Source organism: Ambystoma mexicanum, chromosome 2p (assembly GCF_040938575.1).
Source record: "Ambystoma mexicanum isolate Mex_15411 chromosome 2p, UKY_AmexF1_1, whole genome shotgun sequence".
Taxonomy (NCBI): domain Eukaryota; kingdom Metazoa; phylum Chordata; class Amphibia; order Caudata; family Ambystomatidae; genus Ambystoma; species Ambystoma mexicanum.
In genome coordinates this window covers 1,323,215,986-1,323,238,021 of record NC_090923.1, presented here as the reverse complement: position 1 = coordinate 1,323,238,021, position 22,036 = coordinate 1,323,215,986, and the positions used below count along the sequence as shown (strand labels likewise).

Here is a 22,036-nt window from a genome sequence, read left to right as displayed (position 1 = left end):
AGATCAGGTAGGACGAGGACAGCTGGGAAGGTGGAGTCCAGGGATGCAAGCAGTTTTTCACGGGTGTTCAGAAGAGCAGTTTCTGTACCTCTGGATGCTCAGGATCCAGATTGATGATTGTGGAGACCACTGTCAAGTTCAGTGTGCGAGTTGAGTTGGGGTAAGGCCAGCTTCTACAGCAGTTTCCCCAGGAAGGGGGTGATTGAAATAGGGTGTTAGGTGGATAGACAGGTAGGCTCTGCTTAAGGTTTTTTCAGGAGCGGGTACACAAGGGAGTGCTTGAGAGAGTAGGGGAAAGATCCTGAGGCGAAAGAGTGGGTGCAGAAATCAGCGAGTGCAGGAGCAAGGGGGAGCCTGTTTGGAAGATGCTTTCATAGAGCGGACAACTCTAGTAACTTCTTCAGGTGTGACAGGGTGAAGGAGGAGAAGGCAGAAGGAGGAGGGTGAGTGGCCAAGGGAGGCAAAGGGCTGTGGGCTGGGTTTGGCTGGCGGATGAGTAACAAGGGTGTTCAGTATGTCCTGAGTTTTGGTGGCAAAGTGTGTGGCTGGTGTGTTGCCGAGGGCCTGGGATGGAAGAGGAGAGGAGGAGACTGAAGAAGGGTTGGCTAGCTCCCTGCAGGTTTTGAAAAGGTCATCCTTGTTATTGGATGCACCAGATGCCTGTGCCTGAATGTGGGCCCTTTTCTTGGCATGAGTGGAGAGTCTGTATTGCCTTTAGAGCAGGCGGCAGGCCAGTTTGTCAGAGGGTGAGCTGAGGTTTGCTACTTCCGTTCCGCTGCTCTGCACTTTCATTTTAGGGCTGCAAGTTCGGAGTCATACCAGGTTTTATGCTTAGAGGCTGGTTTCAGGCGGATCCACATGACTGGGGAAAGGATGTCAAGAGTATTGGTGATAGCTGAGTGAAGGTTGCTTAGAGCAGAGTCGGTGGTAGCGTCTGAGGCAGGGGGTAAGGGGAGATGAACGTAGAAGCAAAGGCAGCAGCAGGCTCTCGTTCGATCAGGCGGATGTTCAAGAACAAGGTTGGCAGGGCTTTTGAGGGTGCGGTAGGAGGGCCGAAGGGACATACATGTATACAACATCTCATTTGGTCTTTTTTTCTTTTGTGGTTTACTTGGTGTTGATACAATAAAAAGCACAGTCAACAATTATGTTTATTTTCACTTGTTTTGGTTATGGGGATATGTAGTGTACTTTCTTTATGCAATATCAATTGTATGTATATCTGTACCCAACCTCTGGTAACACACATTGTTCAAATATGATAAAAACAAATGCTATTTTCTCACTTCCTCAAGTTGACCATTCCTGTTTATGCAACTTGTTTATAGATTCTGCAGGGAAACATGGTGTTGAGATCCACACAGATGGACCTATCACAACAGGTGCACAGGCCACCGTCACTGCCAGCCTAACATTAATCGATGGCAGCACGACTCGCGCTGCAGGCTCTCGGCTTCATCACTTCCACTGGATTCACGCTCCTCTGGTTCTGACAGAGGAATCTGACAACAGTTCCAGTTCCCAGATTAAACTGCTTGCTCAAACGCCAGGAAACTACACAATTTCAGTATGGGTGACTCGTACGGGTTGCCATTCCTGCCCTCCAATTGCAAAGAATCGGACCAAGCTTCTAGTAACAAGTAAGACATCATTGCTATACATTCCTATAAACGGTAAACTAGGACAGCATTAATTACTGAGCATTTGTTTATATGATAATTGCAGGGGTCCTCAGCCGCAAATGTAGCATTGGGGTAATGTGGGATAATGCAGAACACAGCCACCTGGACAGCGCTCTTCATTTTGGCAGTCAATGGAGCCTGTGTGCAGGCAGAGAGGTCCAGGTAAACAAGAGACGACTGCTTTGCAAGACACAGGCGTCGTACAGTGGGGCGAGGATGCAGAATAAGAACCGCAGAGGCACACGACGGAGGAACAAACACTTTGCAGCCCAGTTGCTTCTTGGATGATATTGAAAACCATCCATTTATTTATTTATTTATTTATTTTTCTCTTTGATAATGGAAGAGCGTACTGTGTGGAAAATATATATATATATTTCCCCAAATTTCTAAACCATTCTGTAGCCTCATATGTGCAGCAGTTGACACTATTCTTGACGTTTCGTTCACAAAGGTTTGCACAGATTATCAGATTAGTCAACCAAGATGGCCAAGCAGTGAGGCTTTATTTTCTGAATAATGATAATTGAAGTGATGATTCTTATGGGCTTGGAGAGGTCGGCGTAGGAACCACAGCATGACCGCTGAAACATAACCTTCCTTAGAACTACCTTTCTAAAAAAAAAAAGCAGTCCTGGTGCCAATGAGATTTATGCTCCCAAATGTGCGTTTTACGAATGGAATATGGCCCTAGTTGCTGTTCAACATTCTCCGCATTCTACGCTGCAAAAGTGATACATACATCCACAATAGCAGCACAATTCATATTTTCATCAACATGCACATTTAATGTAAAGTGGTCTTGTGTAGAAAAAGATCAGCCATTTTGGCAGACTCTTCATTTACTAATAGTATTCAATTAATGCCAGAGGTCTGGTCATTCGATTGCATCTACATGCCAGTGGTCAGCTCCGCATTACATACAGCTCGCATTAGTGAATTCCCCCGCATTGAGCGACTATGCACGAATGTCTCAAGTATGGAGGTGTGTCTGCGTTTGATCATCTTCCCTTTGTCACATTCCCTCATTACAAATCGCCCGGTATGGAAACAACGGTGGCAGTAAACTCGCCGCCACCGTTCTTTCCATGCCGGGCGATCCCGACTCCTGCAGGCGGGAGGTGATGTTCCCGCCAGGTCTGACCTGGCGGGTTTAACACCGCCCGCCTGCAGGCGGACGAGGAAACACCGGCAGCATTACGAGATGCTGCCGGTGTTTCCATGATCCCCATTCCCATTGAGTCCCTTAGGACTCAATGGCAATGAGGATTAACACCATTCCGCCTCCGTGATTCCCGGGAAACCGGGGTTGTAATGCCCCGGTAATTCCGGGAATCACAGAGGCGGAATGGTAATATGAGTCTGGCGGTAACCAGGCGGTTTTACCGCCTCGGTTACCGCCAGACTCGTAATGAGGCCCAATTCCCTCATTACAAATCGCCTGGTATGGAAACAACGGTGGCGGTAAACCCGCCGCCACAGTTGTTTCCATGGCGAGCGATCCCGACTCCTGCAGGCGGGAGGTGATGTTCCCGCCAGGTCTGACCTGGCGGGTTTAACACCGCCCACCTGCAGGCAGACGAGGAAACACCGGCAGCATTACGAGATGCTGCCGGTGTTTCCATGAACCCCATTCCCATTGAGTACCACAGGACTCAATGGGAATGGGGATTAACACCATTCTGCCTCCGTGATTCCCAGGAAACCGGGGTTGTAATGCCCGGTAATTACGGGAATCACGGAGGCGGAATGGTAATACGAGTCCGGCGGTAACCAGACGGTTTTACTGCCTCGGTTACCGCCGGACCCGTAATGAGGCCCAATTGTGTTTCCCTGCATTCAGCTTTTTGCACCGCCTATTTGTGGTTTTTCACTTCTGACATTTGCGTTGGATTTCTCATTTATTTCCTATACCTGATATTTGCAGTGGGTGCCTAAAAAATACTTCCTAAAAACTTGTGCCTCCTCACGTCAAGGTTCGCTTAAGCACATCTCAAGTCCAGGACACTGACATGCTTCCTTATTCCAAGGTACCAGAAACTGCCATCACTGTAAAATGCTTCTTACCACGGCTTTTCTCATTTTCCCTCTTTCTAGATCCTCATTCTGTCTGGTCCACTGCACACGCACACACACACACTTATGCAATTATACTGCCTCTACCACAATCCCCTCGCACCTCCTGCATTCCAATCCTTCATCACCTGCCACCGCTTTTTATCCTGTTTCGCTGTCATCTTCCTATAGAACATATAGTTTGGCTACCCTAGCTTGGGGCACCGCTACGCCATTTTCTTAAACAAGAAAATGATGCCATTAGCCCGCTACGGTGGTGATTTTTGGAGTATAAAAGTTTACAACTTACACTGAAGGAGATATCTCAGGGGGAAAGCGCTCGCCTTAAATTCAAAATAACCGAGGTTCGATCCCAGTCTGCGCTTAGAAACCCCTGGGTACTAAGTTTAACCAATTAAATACATGAAATATTGGCAATGAAGAAAGACCAGTGTGAGGAAGCAAATGCTTCAACGTCCTTGCTGAAACCTAATGACTCTAAATCAATCAGGTTAATGGTGATTTGGTAGATTTAACAACAAAAAAAATAAAAAACATGAAAAACTAGAGCAGAACCGGCAACTTTCACTTATTTTCTATTGCACATAGGGCGCTCTCGAAAGATCGATTTGGGATGAATATAATGCAAAGGAGGACGCATTAGATCAATCCAAGAGCAATGTGAAGGGTGGGAATGCATACATAGCAGTGCTGGGCTAGCCGGCTTCCAATCAGACTCAAACCCATGTAAATAATGGTGGTTCAAATCAGTTTGAATAATTCAAACCAGTTTCCTGAAACTCAAATTGTTTTGAAAGATTTGAATCCGGATTCGAGCAGTTTCTATAGATACGAGTACATGTTAATTCAGGTGAGAACTAATCAAGTTGCACTCCTAATTTTACACAAGAGTATTTTTAAAGATATATCCTGAGAATTATTAGTTTTAAGGTGCGAAGGAGAAAAATAACAACCCTGGCATATAGGTTGAAAAAATGTACACAATAGATCAAGTTACCAAATGTGGGAACTCCCGTCCTCTGCACTCTATGGGTGGCTCTGTGAGGAGTTTGATTATTTGTTAAGTAAATGATTCAATAAATTGATTTGTACAAAAATGTAGGTAATTTGCTTAGTGACTTATATCAATACAAATATCAATACACATTGACACAGTTAAGTATTTTTAGAAAAAATCCATTGATTTATTAGAAGCCCAACATGTTTCGTGAAATAATTCACTTCTTCAGGGGCAAATTGCATAATTTTTCTTAAAGTAATCTGGAAGACATAATATTGAAGTAGATGCATATTAGTCCCAATAGTTCACAAAAGAAAATTGTATAATTTCCAATAGCAAAAAACTTTCATGGAGGATCCATATTTATCCTATTGTCGAGTATCTTGTTAAGTTGACATAAATTTAAACTTTAAGCAAATCATACAGTGCTGACCAGTAGTAACCATTTAGCTGTTTTTGCCTCAAAAAGAAAATTATGTTATTGTGATAGTACACATGTCCATCACAGTTTGGTACAGAGAGTAAATGGAGGAGCCTCATACCTTAGGGATAGTCAAAATATGTAATGTACAGCCTCCCATGTCCAGCTGTTACCATTATATACTAAACAGACCCTCAAAATCCACAATGATTGCATTGTATTCTGTTTGTAGGTCCACTTGTCGGCATAGACATTACATTCAAAAGGAGCCTGATGAGGCCAAGTGTTGACTATTTATGAGGGATAGAAGACAGTTCCATAGGCCCTGCAGGAAGAACAGTCTGAAGCATAACTGCTCAGGAATCACACCATCTAGTGGTTACGTCCTGTGCTTACAAAATGCCAAACTGACACTGCGCCGTCCTTAGCTCACCTATTCCGGCTGAGCAATACCACGCTATATTTTAGGAAGGCATATGGGGGTATCTGCAGCAATTGGGTAGCGCAATTTTATTACAGACAAAATTGATTCTTGTCCAGATCGAGGTTTTACTTTCATGTGAAAATTGATCTTTAATTTGCACACACAATGCTACCAAGATCTTCACAGATAGTACAAATGATGATTACGAAAGAGAGCCAGGAGTCTGTAGGTAGTACAAATTAACTGTGAGGCAAGCCCTTACTTAAGTCACAGGTACTTCATGGTCAGCAAGCCTTCTTTAAGTCTTGAAAAGGAAAGGAAAGCCTTCTAGAGTTACATAAAATTGTACTTGAAGAACTTAAGGCTCCTTAAACAGAAAAAAGCAGAAAAGTTTCTTTAAAAATATACGCTGTGTTTACAGAATGATGTTATGTTATGTTAAAGGTTCTTATGCCATGCACTGTCGCAACATGCGTGGTCCCTTGACACTCTGACAGATTTGTAAAGCAAGAGGTTGTGGAGATAACATAGCAGGACTAAGCGGGTAAAAAGAGCAATAGAGCTGTGATGTGCTGTTGGCAGCTTCAGTTCAGTTGACATCTTTCACAGAGCATCGTTGTGTTTTTCGGTTGGTAGCCATCATGTGCTGTTGTGTGAGGCTATGTGTGGTTTGTTTCATTGTTGTGGTGTAGTGCGTGTGGTTTCTTGTGCTGTATATGTATGGTTATGTTTAATTCAAAGTTTGAGAGGTGTTAGCAGAAGGATGAGTTTTTTTAGTCTTGTCAGTTAGTGGCAATGCCTTTGCCTACACCATCAGTTCTGATTGACAGTGGCATGTATCCCTTCCCTTCTTGTGTATTCTGGTGTGCTACGCTTACCACTCCTATTTTGAGTGCAGAATTGGGGATCGTCAGTGGGCTACATCTTCCACTCTAGTAAATTTTGGTGTGCCACAATTATCACCCCATGGGTTCCTCGAGGTTGCAATGTGCCCTGTGGTCCATCAGTTCCAATCTTGGCACCTCTCTATCCCCTTTTTTATCTAAGGGTTTCAATCAGTGGTCCAATGAAGTCAGACCCATCTCTCTCCCCTAATTCCTGTTTGACCCTCTATAAGGAAGGGTACACCTAGGTCTCCTTCCCATTCAGACTTCTCTCTTCTTCCCTGCAGTCCATTCCAGACCGGCATAGTCCCCAGTCCTTCTCTGATGTGTGTTAATTGTATGGTGAGTCGATGTTGTTCCTTCGTTTTTGTCCCGTTTAGAGTTGAAGAGCCAGGTTTTTAGAAGTTTTCTGAATTTTAGGTGGTCCTTCATAGTTCGTATTTCTCTGGGGAAGGAGTTCCAAAGTTTTACGGCTAAGCAGGAGAATGCTGATCCACCAAGTCTTTTTCTCGTGTACAGTTTAGGTTCTAGGCGCCAGCCATCGCTGGATCTGAGTGTTCTAGCTGGCTTGTAGATGGTGATTTTCTTTTATATGAATTCTGCTCTCAGGCCATGGATTTCTCTGTGTGTTATGCACATAGTTTTGAAGGTGATTCATTTTTTTGCCTGGGAGACAATGTAGCATCCTTAGCGCTAGAGTGATGTGGTCCGTTCATCAGGTTTTGAGAAGAAGTCTGGCAGCTGAGGTGTGTATACATTGCAGGTTCTTCGGTAAATAGTCTGCCATACCTAAGTATAAGATGTTGGCATAGTCTATCCTGATCATGATGAGGAAGATAATTGCCAGTATTTTGTGTGTAAAGGAGAGGAATGGTAGAATCTTTTTGATCATGTCTTGATGGAAGAAGCAATTCTTCGTTATTGTGTTTACTTGTGGTTCTAGGGTTAGCTCGTTGTCCATTAGGATTCCAAGTTTTTTGACAACTTTGGATGGTGTGGGTGGTGCTGTTCCCAGTTCTGTGGGCTCTGGTATGTAGTGGTTGATTCCTTGGTTGATGGATGTAACCATGATTTCCATCTTGTCTGGATTGAGTTTGAGGTTGTTAGTGTTCATCCATTGCTAGAGTTCTTTGAGACCGTCTATTAGCGCTGTGTTCTCCTCTTGTTCATTGCCGATTTTGTAAACAATTTGGTAGTTGTAGCAGGTGAAGTCGTGTCTTTTGATGAGGTTCATTAGTGACACCAAAAATGTTGAAGAGTAGCGGCTATAACAAGGATCCTTGTGGTACTCTACAGGTGGTGCCCCACAGTGCCGATTTAAGTGGTTTTATCCATATTGTTTCTGTTCTTTCAGAAAAGAAAGATTTAATACAGAGCAGCGCGGTGTCAGTGATCCCTATTTCTTCCAGTCTCTTGATGAGGATTTTATGGTCGACTCTGTCAAATGCTGCAGAGAGGTCGAGCAGTATCAGTGCTGAATTTGTGTTGGATTCTGCATTGGTTTTTAGGTTGTCCCATAAAGAGAGAAGTGCCATCTCTATCCCTCTCATGGGTCTGAAGCAAGCTTGTGCCGGGTCCAGTAGTCGGTTATTTTCTGTTTTGAGCTGTTTGTTCATAGACATAGGTCTCTTTTAGTTTTGCTGGATATGGAATTTTTTAGATCAGTCTGTAGTTTAAGAGGTCTTCCACATCGCCCGTTGTGTCCTTGAGAAGTGGTTTGATGTAGGCAGATTTGAATGTCTTTGGTATTCTCCCTGTTGAGATTGATATGTTGAAGATGTTTAGGGAGCATTCTGATGGTGTACCCTTTTTTCACCAGTTTGAGGAGTTTTTCTCTTGACATTTGCACAAAACTTTTAAGACTGTTCTGTGGTCCCAGGATAGGTAGGGGAGGGTGCATGATCTAGTTAGTTGGTCTACTTTATATGATCCATTGTTGATTTTATTCTTAAAGTGTTTTGTGAGATCATCACATAGTTTTTGTGAAGGCACCGGTGTGTAATTGCATCCACGGGGGATTTATTATCTCATGTATAATGTTGAATAGTTATTTCTGAGTGTTGGTGGCTTTTGTGATCCGGTCTTCATAGTATTTCTTTTTCGCTTTAAGGATTTCCTTTTAATATGCTCGGATTTGTTTTTGATAAATTATTTAGTTGTCTTGGTTGTAGTTTTTCCTCCATTTATGTTCTAGTTTTCGGGTTTGTTTTTTTCATTATGTTGATGTGGGGCATGAACCATCTTCCCATTGCTTTCTTTACTGATAGGGTGAGTTGTTTTGGGGGGACGATGATGTCAATTGTTTCTGCAACCCATTTCTGGATTAGTTCTGCTTTTTCGTCTAGGTCAGTTTCTTCCAAGGTTGTGATCAATGGTTTTGAGGATTCTAGTTTTTCCTTCAAGTTGCTGTTTTTGACAGTATTGAAGGGTACTTTAGAGGCTCTTTGGATGGTTTTTATAGTAGGTGGATCACAAACTGTATAATGAGCGAGTCGCTCCACAGTATTTGTATTGGTGGCGCAGTTGAGGTCAGTTTTTTGTTGGCAAAGGTTGTGTCAAGAGTGTGTCCTGCCGAGTGTGTCGCTCCTTGTACCATCTGTCGCAGTCTAATTGTCTCAAGCTGCATGCTTAGTGATTTCTGCGAGTTTGCGTTTTCTACTTCAAACCATATGTTGAAGTCCCCAAGGATGATCAGGTGATCATGTTTGATAGCCAGGTTTGTGACGGCTTCTATCAAGGTGTCTATGAAGTTTTCGTCATAGGTCAGTGGCCTATAGATGAGTATGAATGTGAGGTTTGTTTGTTGGTGTGATGTCAGGTGAAGGACGAGGATTTGCAGTTCATGATGTTCAGCAGGTCTGTTTTTTTTTTATTTTTAGGTGTTCTTTGTAGGCTACTGCAAGTCCTCCACCTTTTTCCCCTTTCTGTTTACCTGTATACATTATATGAGGCACAACACAAAGGTGCATGCAAATCAATGATTGATCTAAACCAATGGCAGAATCATGCCATAGAGTGATACATCTAATCTTTGGGTGAGCTTAACTCCAAACTCTCACCAAAATAGTATCTCAGGAAGAATGCCCAAATAGCATGGCTGGTCCTAGACCTGCTCAGCTACAGAAATATAGGGACAAGTGCTAAGGTACGTTTATAAATGGTGTCTGGGTTTTGGCTGATTCAAGATTGAATCTGCATCTGGAGAGTTTGCCAAGGAAGTATTCCATGAAGTTTGATTGTCGGGTACAAACGGATGAGGTGGCCACCATAATGACTCCATGTCTAGAGACCACCTGCATGCCTCAGCGGTGTTTCTACCTGAACTGAATTGTCTGTAAATGTTCAGCTCTGCAAGTAGAATCTGGACTTTCTCAAGCTGCTATCACCAGCTAAAGAACAGCTAGTGACTAGTATCAATGTTTAAAACCCCCCCACAAGCTACCACAAGAATTGTCAGCAGTCATTAACTTTAACAGGAGTGGAGAAACTGAGATCTTTGGCTGGAATATGAAGGGGCTTCATTACAAGTTTGGAAGCAACCTGCAGGTGCTACAGGTGGGTTGCCGGTGAACTCGTAACTCCATTTCCACTGCATGATGTCCCAGTGCCACCGGGACATTCCAAGTCCCGGCGACCCAGGACATCAGGCGGCGGAAAGTGTCAGTCCCCCTTTCCATGGAATGCAGCAGGACTCCATGGGAATGGGGACATGAAAGCACCGGCACCATTGCTAATGGTGCCGATGCTTCCGTGACATCTCTGCCTACCGTGGCCATTGCGGCCGGCAGGTCAGACCTACAGGGCGAAATGGCCCCTGCAGGTGGACTTGTACTGTGGCAGTCCAGAAAGGATGCCGGTACGTTGATACCGGCACCCTTATTTCCAGACCACCACACTTGTAATGAGGCCCAAGTTGTCCTTAGCTTGAGCAATATCACCATCAGTGGCAGGTGGAAAAAGGCCCAAACTCTACTTAAATGGACAAAGAACAGACTTAGATCAGTTCAACTACACATGGGACCAACCCACCAAACCACATTTTTCAGACTACAGCAAGGGAAACAGGGGTACGGAAAATGACCATGTACAATGCATTACCCACAACTGTGTAGTAGAATCAGGACGGTCACATGGCCAAAACCCTGTTTCAATTAAGAAACTGCATATTGTTGCAGCACTAACCAAAGAAGAAATTCAAAGGAGAGGGCAAGTAGATTGAGCCTGAGTAAGATGGATCCCAAAGTCATGCAAGAACACAGATGTGTAAATACCCTCAGTCTCAATCAAGGCAGCATTTGTGAATTAGAACTAGAGAGGCCAAGATCAGTCCCGGATACAAGGGAAAAAGCATGCTTTCGTTCCCTCCCATTCATTCCATCAAAATATCCTCTGACTATTCCAGATCCTGGAAAACATAATACAAGACTTAACAGAAGGACAAAGACATCTATTAGACACCTTGTGGATGGAGAAAGACAAATAGCATCACCAAGTCAAAGGTTTTCCATTATTCAGCTGATAGAAGCTGTTTTCGACAATTAGTTGTAACAAAATATGCAAACTTATGCACTTCTAAAATACTGTGAAGTCAAGGTCACCACCACCAACTTTGGAAACATTGATACAGTAGCACAGAGAGTAACATGGAAGGAGGAGGGGTGAAGCCAATATATTGCACCTATACTCTCAGGACATTTACAACTAGCAGATCACAATTCTAATACCTCAGGTGATACTGCATAGGAAGAAATAAAGAATTCCCACTTAGAGAGATTGGCCATGATGAAGAATAGTACCATCTCATGTTCAGAAACATATGATATGATATGATATGGCATTTATAACGCGCCTATACACAAGTGTTTTGAGGCGCGACGAGGCAAGGGAGGGGAACAGAGGGAGGACGGACAGCGATCCTACTAGGCCAGGTGTCATTCAGATTGTGCAAGTGTGTGGGAAGGGGGGAGGGACAGTGCTGTGCATGGGAAGATGATAACAATAATTAAGTAAATGGCCAGCAAGTGGCAAGTGCAGGGTAAGTGCGGGCAAGAGGTGTCAAGGGCTGGTAGGGGGACAGTAGAGATACAAAAAACAGTCCCCAAGTGTGGGGGGTGGTGTGGTGGTGTGACGCTGGCAGGGGAAGGACCTGGGCCTGAGATCAGAGGGTGTCCAGTTAGCCAGTGCAGTTCAGGTTACAGCCAGGAGGTCAGCAGAGGAGAGGAGGAGAAAAATCAGAAGCAAAGAGGAAGGTCTTGAGGTGCTTCCGGAACCGGAGCTGGTTCTGCTCAAGTTTCAAAGAGACAGGGAGGCTGTTCCAGAGGGAGGCCCCAGCCGAAGAAAGAGATCTACCACCAACTCGTTGCTTGGAGAAGCGACTGACACTGAGGGAGTTGGAGGTGGAGGAGTGAAGAGCTCGAGTAGGAAGATATTTCTGAAGAGAGAGTTGAAGGTAAAGAGGACCCCGACCCCAGAAGGCCTTGTGGCCAAAGGAAAGTATCTTGAACCTGATCTTTGCAGCCACTGGGAGCCAATGAAGAGATTTCAGGGCTGGAGAAATAAAATCCCTGGGCTTGAGGCCAAGGACAAGTCTCTCAGCGTTGTTCTGGATGCGTTGCAGAGTAGAAGCAGGCAGATTTAGAAAGAGGCTGTTGCAGTAGTCCAGCCTAGAGAGGACCAGAGCTCTAGATACAGTGAGCTTTTGGGGGAAGGGGAGGAAAGGAAAAATACCTCTGAGGAGGTGCAGTTGGTAGTTTGACTTCTTAGAGACGTCAGAGATGTGAGGAGGGAAGGAGAGTGTGGATTCAAAGATGACCCAGAGGTTCTTAGGCTCAGAGGTGGGAGCAGGAAGAGGGCCAAGGGAGGCAGGCCAGAAAGTGACAGGAAAGGCAGGTGCAGGTGTGCCGATGAGGAGGATCTCCACCTTACTGGCATTAAGTCAGAGATCATTGGCGGCACACCACTCCTGGATTGCAGACAGACAGTCATTGCCCCTCCTCAGGGAAACATGTAGAAATGTTTCCTTTCGTTCCCTGAACCCATTCATGGTGGTACTTTAGGATGAGCTCCTTATACTGTGGAAGAGTCTGACACATAGGCTCAACAGAGTACCCCTACAGCTTCTCAAATCCAACCGTGTGTAGAACATAAAATCCCATGCCCACCAAACCGGCAGGGCCCTACCTCAACTGCTGTAACCAATTAACAAAACTAGTTCCCCCTCACTCAATGAAAAATCAAATCCCCACCTCCTTAACACACTTCTAATAATACCACCACTACAAAAAGACCAAGCCTACACAATTGTCTACCAATGCCCTGCATAACTGCTAACAAGACCAATAAACAAGATACATGTATTTACACCATTGTGTAGACCCTTCCTCTGTCTCCTTCTCCCAAGATGAGGGTACTAAACCCTCCTCATGACCCTTTCACTCTGGGACAGAGGGATATTGGGTCCTTTCCACTGAGGACCGTTACTTCAAATACTGCCCTGTCTTTCCCCTTTTACAGAGGAGCTACTCCACAACGATTTGTCACTTCAACTATTTATGACAATATATTTCCCTTCAGCAGGGAAATTCACCTCACAGCTAATCAAGACTCAAACACTATTTCTGAACGTTGACTTCCCTCATGTCCAAGGGATTTCCCCTTCTGTCTTTATTCACTCATGCACTACACAAAAAACCTGTCTTTCCCCCTCTCTGTTTTTCCCGCAAGAGTGCACGCACATTCTTGGTGTTCTCTGAGGTCATCTGATGCTGTGCACCTCTCTATGGCCTGCACAGCTGGGTGCAGCACCCCACTTCAGTGATCAAGCAGACCTTCAGGGAAACACAGCACCTGCAAGCCTCCTGTTGGTGTGCACATGGACTGGTCACTGCAGGTAGGCGTGGCAAACCATGGTGTTCGTCGGAGGAGCCCCCAGCCTCTCGGGTTCCTGGAAATTCTATTGGGGTCACCAAAAATGTTCGGCATGCAAAAAATTCAATAGGAAAAACTATCCAAGGAATCAATGATAAAGTAGACATTTTGCAAGAAAAATAGGTTTAATTACATGCAAATACATCCGGAAAGGTCAGTCAGCTCTGTAGATCTGAAAAACTGAAAACACTCTTGACACGGCCATATTAGATTCCAGGTTTTATAGATAAAAACCACAAAATTAGCATGTTTAATAAGTATTAAATACATATGAATCCCAAGGATCTAAGTACAACGTATACAACTCCAACCCATTTTAAACTTTCCATGACCTCATGAGTACAGCCCCCTAATGAATGACCTAAGAGTTCAGTCAGCAGTTTTGATTGGCTAAACAGCATCCATGTAACTGTTGCAATAATGGCCTTTTCGTATTGGCCGGAACAACTTAGTTGACTCATGATGTGCATGCCTCCTGAAAAGAATAAATCATGTTGGAGGTGTGAACAGTGTGAACAGCATATTAGATACAACACCATCCTTGGGCTTAAACTCTTACCAAGATCAGACAATTCCAAGACTCATGTGTCAGCTTAATCTGCAACCTTATTTGCAACTCCTGTTCCGAAATATGTTGCATTTCCTAGGGCACATCCTCCTAGCCATCTCCTGTGAACCAGATGACTTCATGTAAACCTCAGCTCAGGCTCTCCTCTTTGGAAATTAGTTTCTCTGATTTATTTGTGTTATCAGGCCTTTCTTCTTCGACCGAGTCATCCTGAATCCCCTAGGGGGCAGCATGACTACAACTAGATTCAGTATTTTTGCAACATCTCGACCCAAGGCCTTGTTCCCACCAAATCGGCTATTCACAATTATTATTCTAATCTAACATCAGGAACAAAACTGTTACAATGCATTCGTCTGAAAACCCTGATGAACTCCTGGATCATTTAACATCAATTAATATCTGTGCAGCACTTCCCCCTTGCTCCAGGGACCTTGGTGATCTGAACACTCGCTGGGGGGAGCAGAAAAAAATCCAATTAAACCAACAACACAGATGCTCAGAAATGTGGCTTAGTTCCCTGGAACACTGTGGGTTCAACCCAAACTAGTAGAATTTTGTTACTAAATAATGGCATCCCTTGTTATAACCTAGCCAAGTACTCCATCGGGTTTTCCGGTATATGTTCCCTGGCAGTGCTACTCGCTTTCCATAAATATAAGTTTGTCGGTCAGAAAACAAGGGTGCCGGTGAGCTTACCACACCCTCGTTTCCAGACCGGCAAACTTGTAATGAGGCCCATCATCTAACACCAGTAGTCAAAGCTGAAGAAGCAAGGCCACTGACTAAAAGGCAGGCTACCAAGAAGGTGTAGGATTTGGATTTTTGCTAAAATTATTGTGGGGGAGACCCCTGCAACCTCCTCCCCCTGCACCACTGCTTTAATGAATACCCCGACACACCCCCCATATGTATTTTCACCTAAATTCCTTGTAAATCATTTGATGTTTTCTACCTCGCAGTTATGACTGGTGAGGTAATGTGGTGATACCCTATTGAGCAGGGGTGTGATTGCAATAAAACAAGCTTCTATTTCCTGGCTAGAGCTCTGTTGTTTTGAGAGAAGCACTCTCCCACAGCTTGACTAGATCAGAGAAGATGGGGCACTGAATAACGAGGAATTAATTCTGAGACAGAGAAGGAGATACTTTATTTCAATAGACTTGACTTGGGCTTAAAATACTCAGGCTGTCTCTGTTGGTGAAGTTCTGTGACGTCATAAAGCTCAGATGACCCTGATGACAATGGAGCCTTCATATTGGATGCCTCCCTTGGAGTAGAGGGAAAGGAGCAGTGCTAAGAGAAAGTCTCAAGGAGCAGACGTCCTTCTGATGCAGTGATAGCTGGAATGTATTTAATCAGTTTACAATAAGCAAGCATTATTTGAGTATTTACCTTCTCCCCCTTATTGAGGAAGCACATGCTATCACCTTTGCTATTGTGATGTCATGATGATATCATAATGTCTCCTCTGGTAAAATGCTGGTCACCAGGGCACTAGAGTATTGCAGATCATAGCCTTGGATTGGAAGGTGCACTGTGGAACAAAGGGCACTAAATGGTCAGTTGCTGGTGAGGGATGACCATAATCTGCCCTCTCAAATGTTTTTGGGGGCCATAGGGAAGTAAGTAGAAGGGCTTTGATGCCTGCGTTTTCTTGGTAGGGCTTCATCATACTCCGGTTCTCCATGACTTCATGAAGACTCAAAGGTTTGCCCAATATGGAGCCAATGTCATGCTCTGTGTCTTTAAGCACTTTCCACAGAAGCACAAGCCTAGTGTTTGTGCAAGTAAAATTATTAAATGAAAAAGGAATCTCCATTTATGGAAGCCACCAGTTCTTTCGAAGGATGAGCCATCACTCTCTCACCAAAAAGGACCCAAATGTTCCTTCTTCTGTCCAACAGAGATAACAAGTCCAAATTAATGGAATCAATGGCACCTCTTAATGAAAGGAAACATCAATTTGCCCCTGGGCAGCACGAATAAAAGGCATGAGGGGAGCAGTGCCTTGCCTTTGAAGACCCAAGGCCTTGCCCTACAAAAGAGCCACCATTTACATCTTGAAATCAGTCAACCCCAAGAGCAAGAGAAGACTTCAAACCCAGAAGCGGTTAGTCTGGAGCAAAGGGTGTGTGTATATGAGTCGCATTTGTGCTTTTTAGTGTGACACGCTACTTTTGTGTTGCACTCTCTGCTGTGTTGTATCATTATATGTTTGGGATGCTTTGTGATAGCATGTTTTGCTGTGTGTTTGCACTGAGCTATATTATATTATCTATCCCCTGCCCTGTTTTGAGGTGCTTCACTCAGTTATGTTTTGTATGCTACACTGTGTTATGTTATGCTATGCCTCGTCATGTTTTAAGTTGTAGAAATCTGTTGTGTTATGTCTTGTTCTGCTGGGATCAATGTGTTATTTTCCCAAAGCTAAATGCTATTTAACGAGAATCTACCTGAGTGCTGCTGTATGTACTCTTTTACTCCTTTTACGAGTGAATATGATGTTGGTTTCCTTGTATACTAGCTGGTTAGGTCAGGATATATTATAATGAGGTTTCATTGTCATGTTTTGCTTTAAATGTTTAATTTTCAAGCGCATTGGAAGCTGCCATAAGACAGCAGGTAGCAACCCCCTGACCACAAGCAAAAAAAAACAGAATGGTAGACTAGGAAATCTAATCTGTTAAGGAGAACATACACCCCTGGTTTGACCTAACATTTGCATGAGGTCCTGCCTTAACAGGACACTGCAGTTCAGGCTGAGAAGGCTATTCAAAGGCTAGGAAATATAAATGAACTTGAAAGAAACCCCATTATTTCTAATGCAGAACCCAAGCGCACTCAATCTTTCAAACAAAGCGTTCAAATAATTTGAACATTTCCCATAAAGCTAAATTAAAAACACAATTCTTTACAACAGTATATATAGTATATAAGCTCAATATTTTTCATAATACATTTTGTCCAACACAATAGTATTTATATATTTCCATCATACAACATCAAAACATCCTATCATTCCAACATCACATAAATGTTTAAAACCAACATTATTTTTTGGGGGGACAAATATTTTCATCCATCTTCTATTCCCCTTTTGGATCTACCCTATCCTTCCTCAGGGAACAATCAAACTGATCTTCCTAAAAAAACAATCCATGAAGAGAAAATCTTCATGACACCTATTCAACCCTCCTCTTTAATCATGCAAATCAATATTTAAACATGTGGTTAATAATCACTGACCTTTATCACGGATCAATTACTGTTTGAAACTCTCCTGCTCATACAAGCCCCTAAAAAAGATACTCAGTAAGTAATGGGCCAAGCTTAAATACCCAAATTCTAATCTTAATTATTATGTAAATGAACTCCCATAAGCACCCAGCCTCAGGCCAAGAGGATTATTGCCTCACACACCAATATAACCATTACCTTATAGTTTCTGGCAGGACTCAGGAACCTCCAGGACAGCCAGAGTGGGGTTCTGCACCTGAGGAAGCTTTGGCCGAAATCCCACCCTAAGCAAAGGTGCCCATATTTCCTTCCATTTTTCCCAATGATCAAGCTTGGCTGTTTGTGCCGTACAGGGCGTATAAAGGTAACTAGAAGAGCTTTGCATACTGTGTTTTTTTGGGAATGGTTTCCTCATGACTTGGCTCACCATGCCACTGTAGAAGGCACAAAAGACTGATTGTGGATAAGCCATAGATAGGTTTTGTGTCCCTGCATACACTTTGCAGAAGCACAAGCCTTGTACTTTGGTATGCATGCCATAAATGAGGTATTCACAAATGCTAGGATTTTTTGCTCACTTTTTAGGGAACATTTTCAAACTTGGCAAGTTCAGTTTCTGACATTCACCCGCTGCCAAATGTTCTTGGGGGCTTAGTGAAGAAAGTAGAAGATCCTTGCCGTCTGTGTTTTCTTGGGGATGGCTTTAACATGCACAGACTTAACATGCAGTGAGCACATTTTATATATATCCCCTGGTGCAGGGAACATCTCTTCTCTAGCTATCTCTACTTTCAGCACTGCGCCGCATAGAATACAGTTGAGTCCCATGATTAAAAAAAAGGGTACACTTGGAAATCTAATTTGCTAACTACACCATACCACCCTTGTTTTGAACTATCATTCACATGTAGCCCTCTATTGACAGGACACAGTAACTGCAGGCCAGTGTGAGATGGCAAATCAAGGGCTGGATTATGTAAATTAACTCCCATAATCACCCAACATCAACCTCACACACCAATATACCCATTACCTTATAGGTCCTAGTAGGGCTCAGGGACCTCCTAGAAGGTCAGGCTGATGCTTCTGCCTAAAGGAAAATGTGGTCAAAATCCCACCCTTAAATGAACCAATATTTCCTTCCAGCTTTCCCATCTAAAGAATCTGTCCATCTGTGTCTTAATGGAGTAAATTGAGGGGATGTGCATGCTGTGTGTTTTTGGGCATGGTTGGTTTGGCTATTAGGTGGTTATGAAAACGCTACCTTTAAGCCAAAACTATTGTCATTAAAATAAGAGCTTTAACAAGAGCTTCAGATATGGGTTTTGAATGAGGGGCTGTAATGCATTTCAAAGGAGATGGCATTTGATGTGGAATATGCAGTTGTTCGGTTATTGAATCCCGCCCAATCCCTACCCATAGCCATGCTAATCCCTATGGCTAATCCCACCAATTCCGGTCCATCTTAGAACTGTTTGAGCCCTTCCATTGAGGCAGCCATCTTGGATGACTGTCTCTAAGGAAGTCCTCTGGAATCATGCCAAAACTAGCAGCTATCTTTGAATACGAAAGATGCCATGCATCTTAGTGTGGAAAATCTATATTTAGAATATGTTTGACTCTTCTTTTGCTGAATACAACGTAAGTCCATGCCTTCAAATTGATCAGTTTTCCTCTTTAAAGGGATAGTTCACTCAAAAATGTTATATTTTAAAAATGTTGGCCATAATAAAAAAGATACATTGGCATTGTTTTTTTTAATAGGTTCCTATGGAAAACAATGTTTAAAAAGACCATGCAATTGTTAATTGAAAGCAGAGAACCTATTTAAGTGGAACGATGGAAGAGCGGATCTTATCAGGGCCATGTGACACTTACTGCACAGGTCTATTCACCTGCTGTGTTTTTTCACTGATGCCTCGAAAGCGAGGTCACTCTAGAGGAACCAACCAATACAGTACGCTGATACACCTACACAATAAGCTTCAATAACAATGCACTAAGGCATGTCGCCTGCACAGGGATCCAGCTGAAACTCAAAGCCGCACGCTGCACCACCATTTGCCCATTTCCCTCACTCAAAGTTTAATTACAAAGCCATTTTGGGAACTAGATGCCATGCAGAATTTGCCAGAAACACCACAGTGCTCACGTTGGAGCCCTGAGATCATCTTCGATATGAGAACTGTCCTCTGTGTGATCACAGAACTTTGCTTGCATGAAGGATTTCTAGCTCCCCGCTGCCGGCCATGTGACACATGGCAGCACTGGGGAGCTAGAAATCCAAAGTGCAAGCAAAATACTGCAAACACACAAAGGACAGTGCTCAAAATCTGTGAGCACTGTCCTCTGTGTGTTTGCAGGATTTTGCTTGCACTTTGGATTTCTAGCTCCCCGCTGCCAGCATGCATCACGTTACCAGCAGCGGGGAACTAGCAATCATGAATACGAGCAAAATCCCACAAACACACATAGGACAGTGGTGTCCCTCTCACAGAGAACCAACATCTACTTGTTCTCTTTCCCAGTCTCTCGCCTATAAAAAAAAGTGTCATGTCAGCAGTACTTTTATCTTCCCCCAACCCCATCTCGATATCTTTTATTCACTCAACTCAAATCTGCTTCTGTTCTCCTCACCATCCCCTCTCTTGCTTGCTTATTGTATTGGGCACCAGCCAGGTGAATGTGTGATGGCATGGAAATGTAGTGTGGAATGTTATGGCTTGCTTGTGTGCTTGCGTTCCAAAAAGTCTGTTGGTAGCTGAGAGTGACTGAGTGAAGATAGCCTAGGTCGTGGTGCTGTTTTCCTGAATTGACAAATCACTACACGATTTGTACCTGTGACAATCTGATACCTCCTAATGACATTGTGTCCATCATTGTACCCACAACAGTTATCCGCTCGTCTTCCTTTCTAACTCTTACTTCTATCTCATCAAAATGTATTTCTCCCAACAATATCTATACTTGTCTCACCTTCGTTTCTATCTATATTATACTAAAATCTACATCTCTATTACTCTAATTAACTTACCCCCTTCGGTGTCTGTGTCCTCCTTTCATTTCCATCTCTAGCATTGTCATTCTTTCATCTCCAAGTGACCACTCTCCTCCGCTGTCTTCCTCCGAGTTCCAAGTCTACCTCTTTTATACTTGGATGTCTGCTCCTGGCACTCACTCACTACCCCATTTCTTCTCACTACCATCTCTACTCACCTCATTCTCTCACCAAATTCTTTAAAACTCTCTTTCTCTCATTCACTTCTTTTCAGGTTCCTGTTACCTTTACCTTTAAGTTTACATCCTGCTTCCCTTCTTCTAATTCCGTCACTTCCCTATGTAGTTCTCACTTCTTAGTCCTGTCTTTTCGATTCCTCTATCACATCTCTATCAGAATCACTTATCTCCATATATTTAGGTACTATGTAGTTTCACTTACCACATTTCAGCCAACTCTTGCAACAGGAGGAACTTATTTTAAATGGGGGGTCTCCTCCCATGACCGCCCTGCTCTCCCTCCAAACTCAAATTGTGGTTCAACTATTTGTGGTCCATAAAACAACAGATTATCATACCTCCCATTCTAAGTACACTATCACCTGTCTTTGTTTGCCTTCCTCCTACATCTCATATAGTCTGTTTTTCTCCCCAACTTCCAACCTCTATATTGGCCAATATACTGCTTTCCAATGTCTTCTTACTTGAGCAATATGCCCCAAGCCGCTGGGTCATTACTGAGTCAGGTAATGCCTCGAGGCCTATAGTTACAGGCCTGAGTGAAGTGAGGCCCTTAACGAGGGCCCCGGTGCATTACCTGACTCGGTATGGCCCCGCGGCGAGTACCCTGTTCCGCAAGACCGGGGTACTAAAAGCAATATTTATCTGTCCTGAAACGCTGCAGTGATTGGCCACGGAGTCAATTTTCCCTTTCGATGGCGACCATCAGGAGCGGACGCGCTTGGAACAGAAGTGCTCCTGGTGCGTTCGCTCTTGAAAAAGGACAGATAAGAATGTAAGTGGGGTTGGGAGGGTGGGGAGGAGATTGGCTGCTGGGTGGTGGGGGGGAGGAAAAAAAGAATATAAACATGTACCTGAATCCCCAGAGGAAGAGAATGACGGCCTACAGCCGCATGGAGGCTCAGAGAGGGGATTGCCCCGTTTCGGGCCTCCTCATTGGCTGACGGGCTGCCACGCCTCCTGCCAGGACAAAGGACTGGAATCCTGGACAAGGGATTCCCGACGAGGTATGGACCTGGCAAGGGCCAATCAGAATGTTTGTTTCATTCTGGTTGACCCTCACAGGGTACTAATAACATTTTCGTATCTCTCTCCCCAAGAGTGCCTGTCACATCCACCTAATTCTCCCATCTAGCTCTGACAAAGCTCTGACATTAATCAATCGAAAACACTTTTATTCAGCGGAAGGCCATGAAAAGTACACAGCATACGATGCATCAGTTCATTGGTTAAGCAAAAAACAGAACCAACCATGTAATCAAACATAATCACAATAGACAATTCATAAAATAACTCTTCCAGTATTTCTGCCTCTGGCATAGAAGTGGACAATTTAAAAAGAAAGAAAAGGTATGAGCAATTCATCAATAAAATTGTGTATAAAAGCTATCATAAAGATGGTCACTACATATTTGTCACGACTCGCTCCCTTCGCTCCCGTTCCCGCCACTTGGGGGCATGTTTTGGGGCTTATTCCTTGCTGGACATTTCCTCCGAACCTAATGCCACAGTGCTGTAATGAATTGGGAGCGCTAAATCCCTATTTTCCAAACTACTTCCCTTCCGGATCCATTCCA

The 22,036-nt window shown here is 43.7% G+C and overlaps 1 protein-coding gene across 3 annotated transcripts in view; it reads left to right on the top strand.

Moving 5' to 3' along the window:
- Positions 1-22,036, top strand: part of TMEM130 (transmembrane protein 130) — a 362,513-nt gene that overhangs the window by 78,860 nt on the left and 261,617 nt on the right. For 2 of the 3 annotated variants that reach the window (XM_069645659.1, XM_069645660.1), the window contains exon 2: positions 1,329-1,640. The exons of the other annotated variant lie outside the window; for it this stretch is intronic. In XM_069645659.1, the coding sequence (XP_069501760.1) occupies positions 1,329-1,640 (312 nt within the window). The remainder of the gene's footprint in view (positions 1-1,328; positions 1,641-22,036) is intronic. 3 annotated transcript variants of the gene reach the window in all.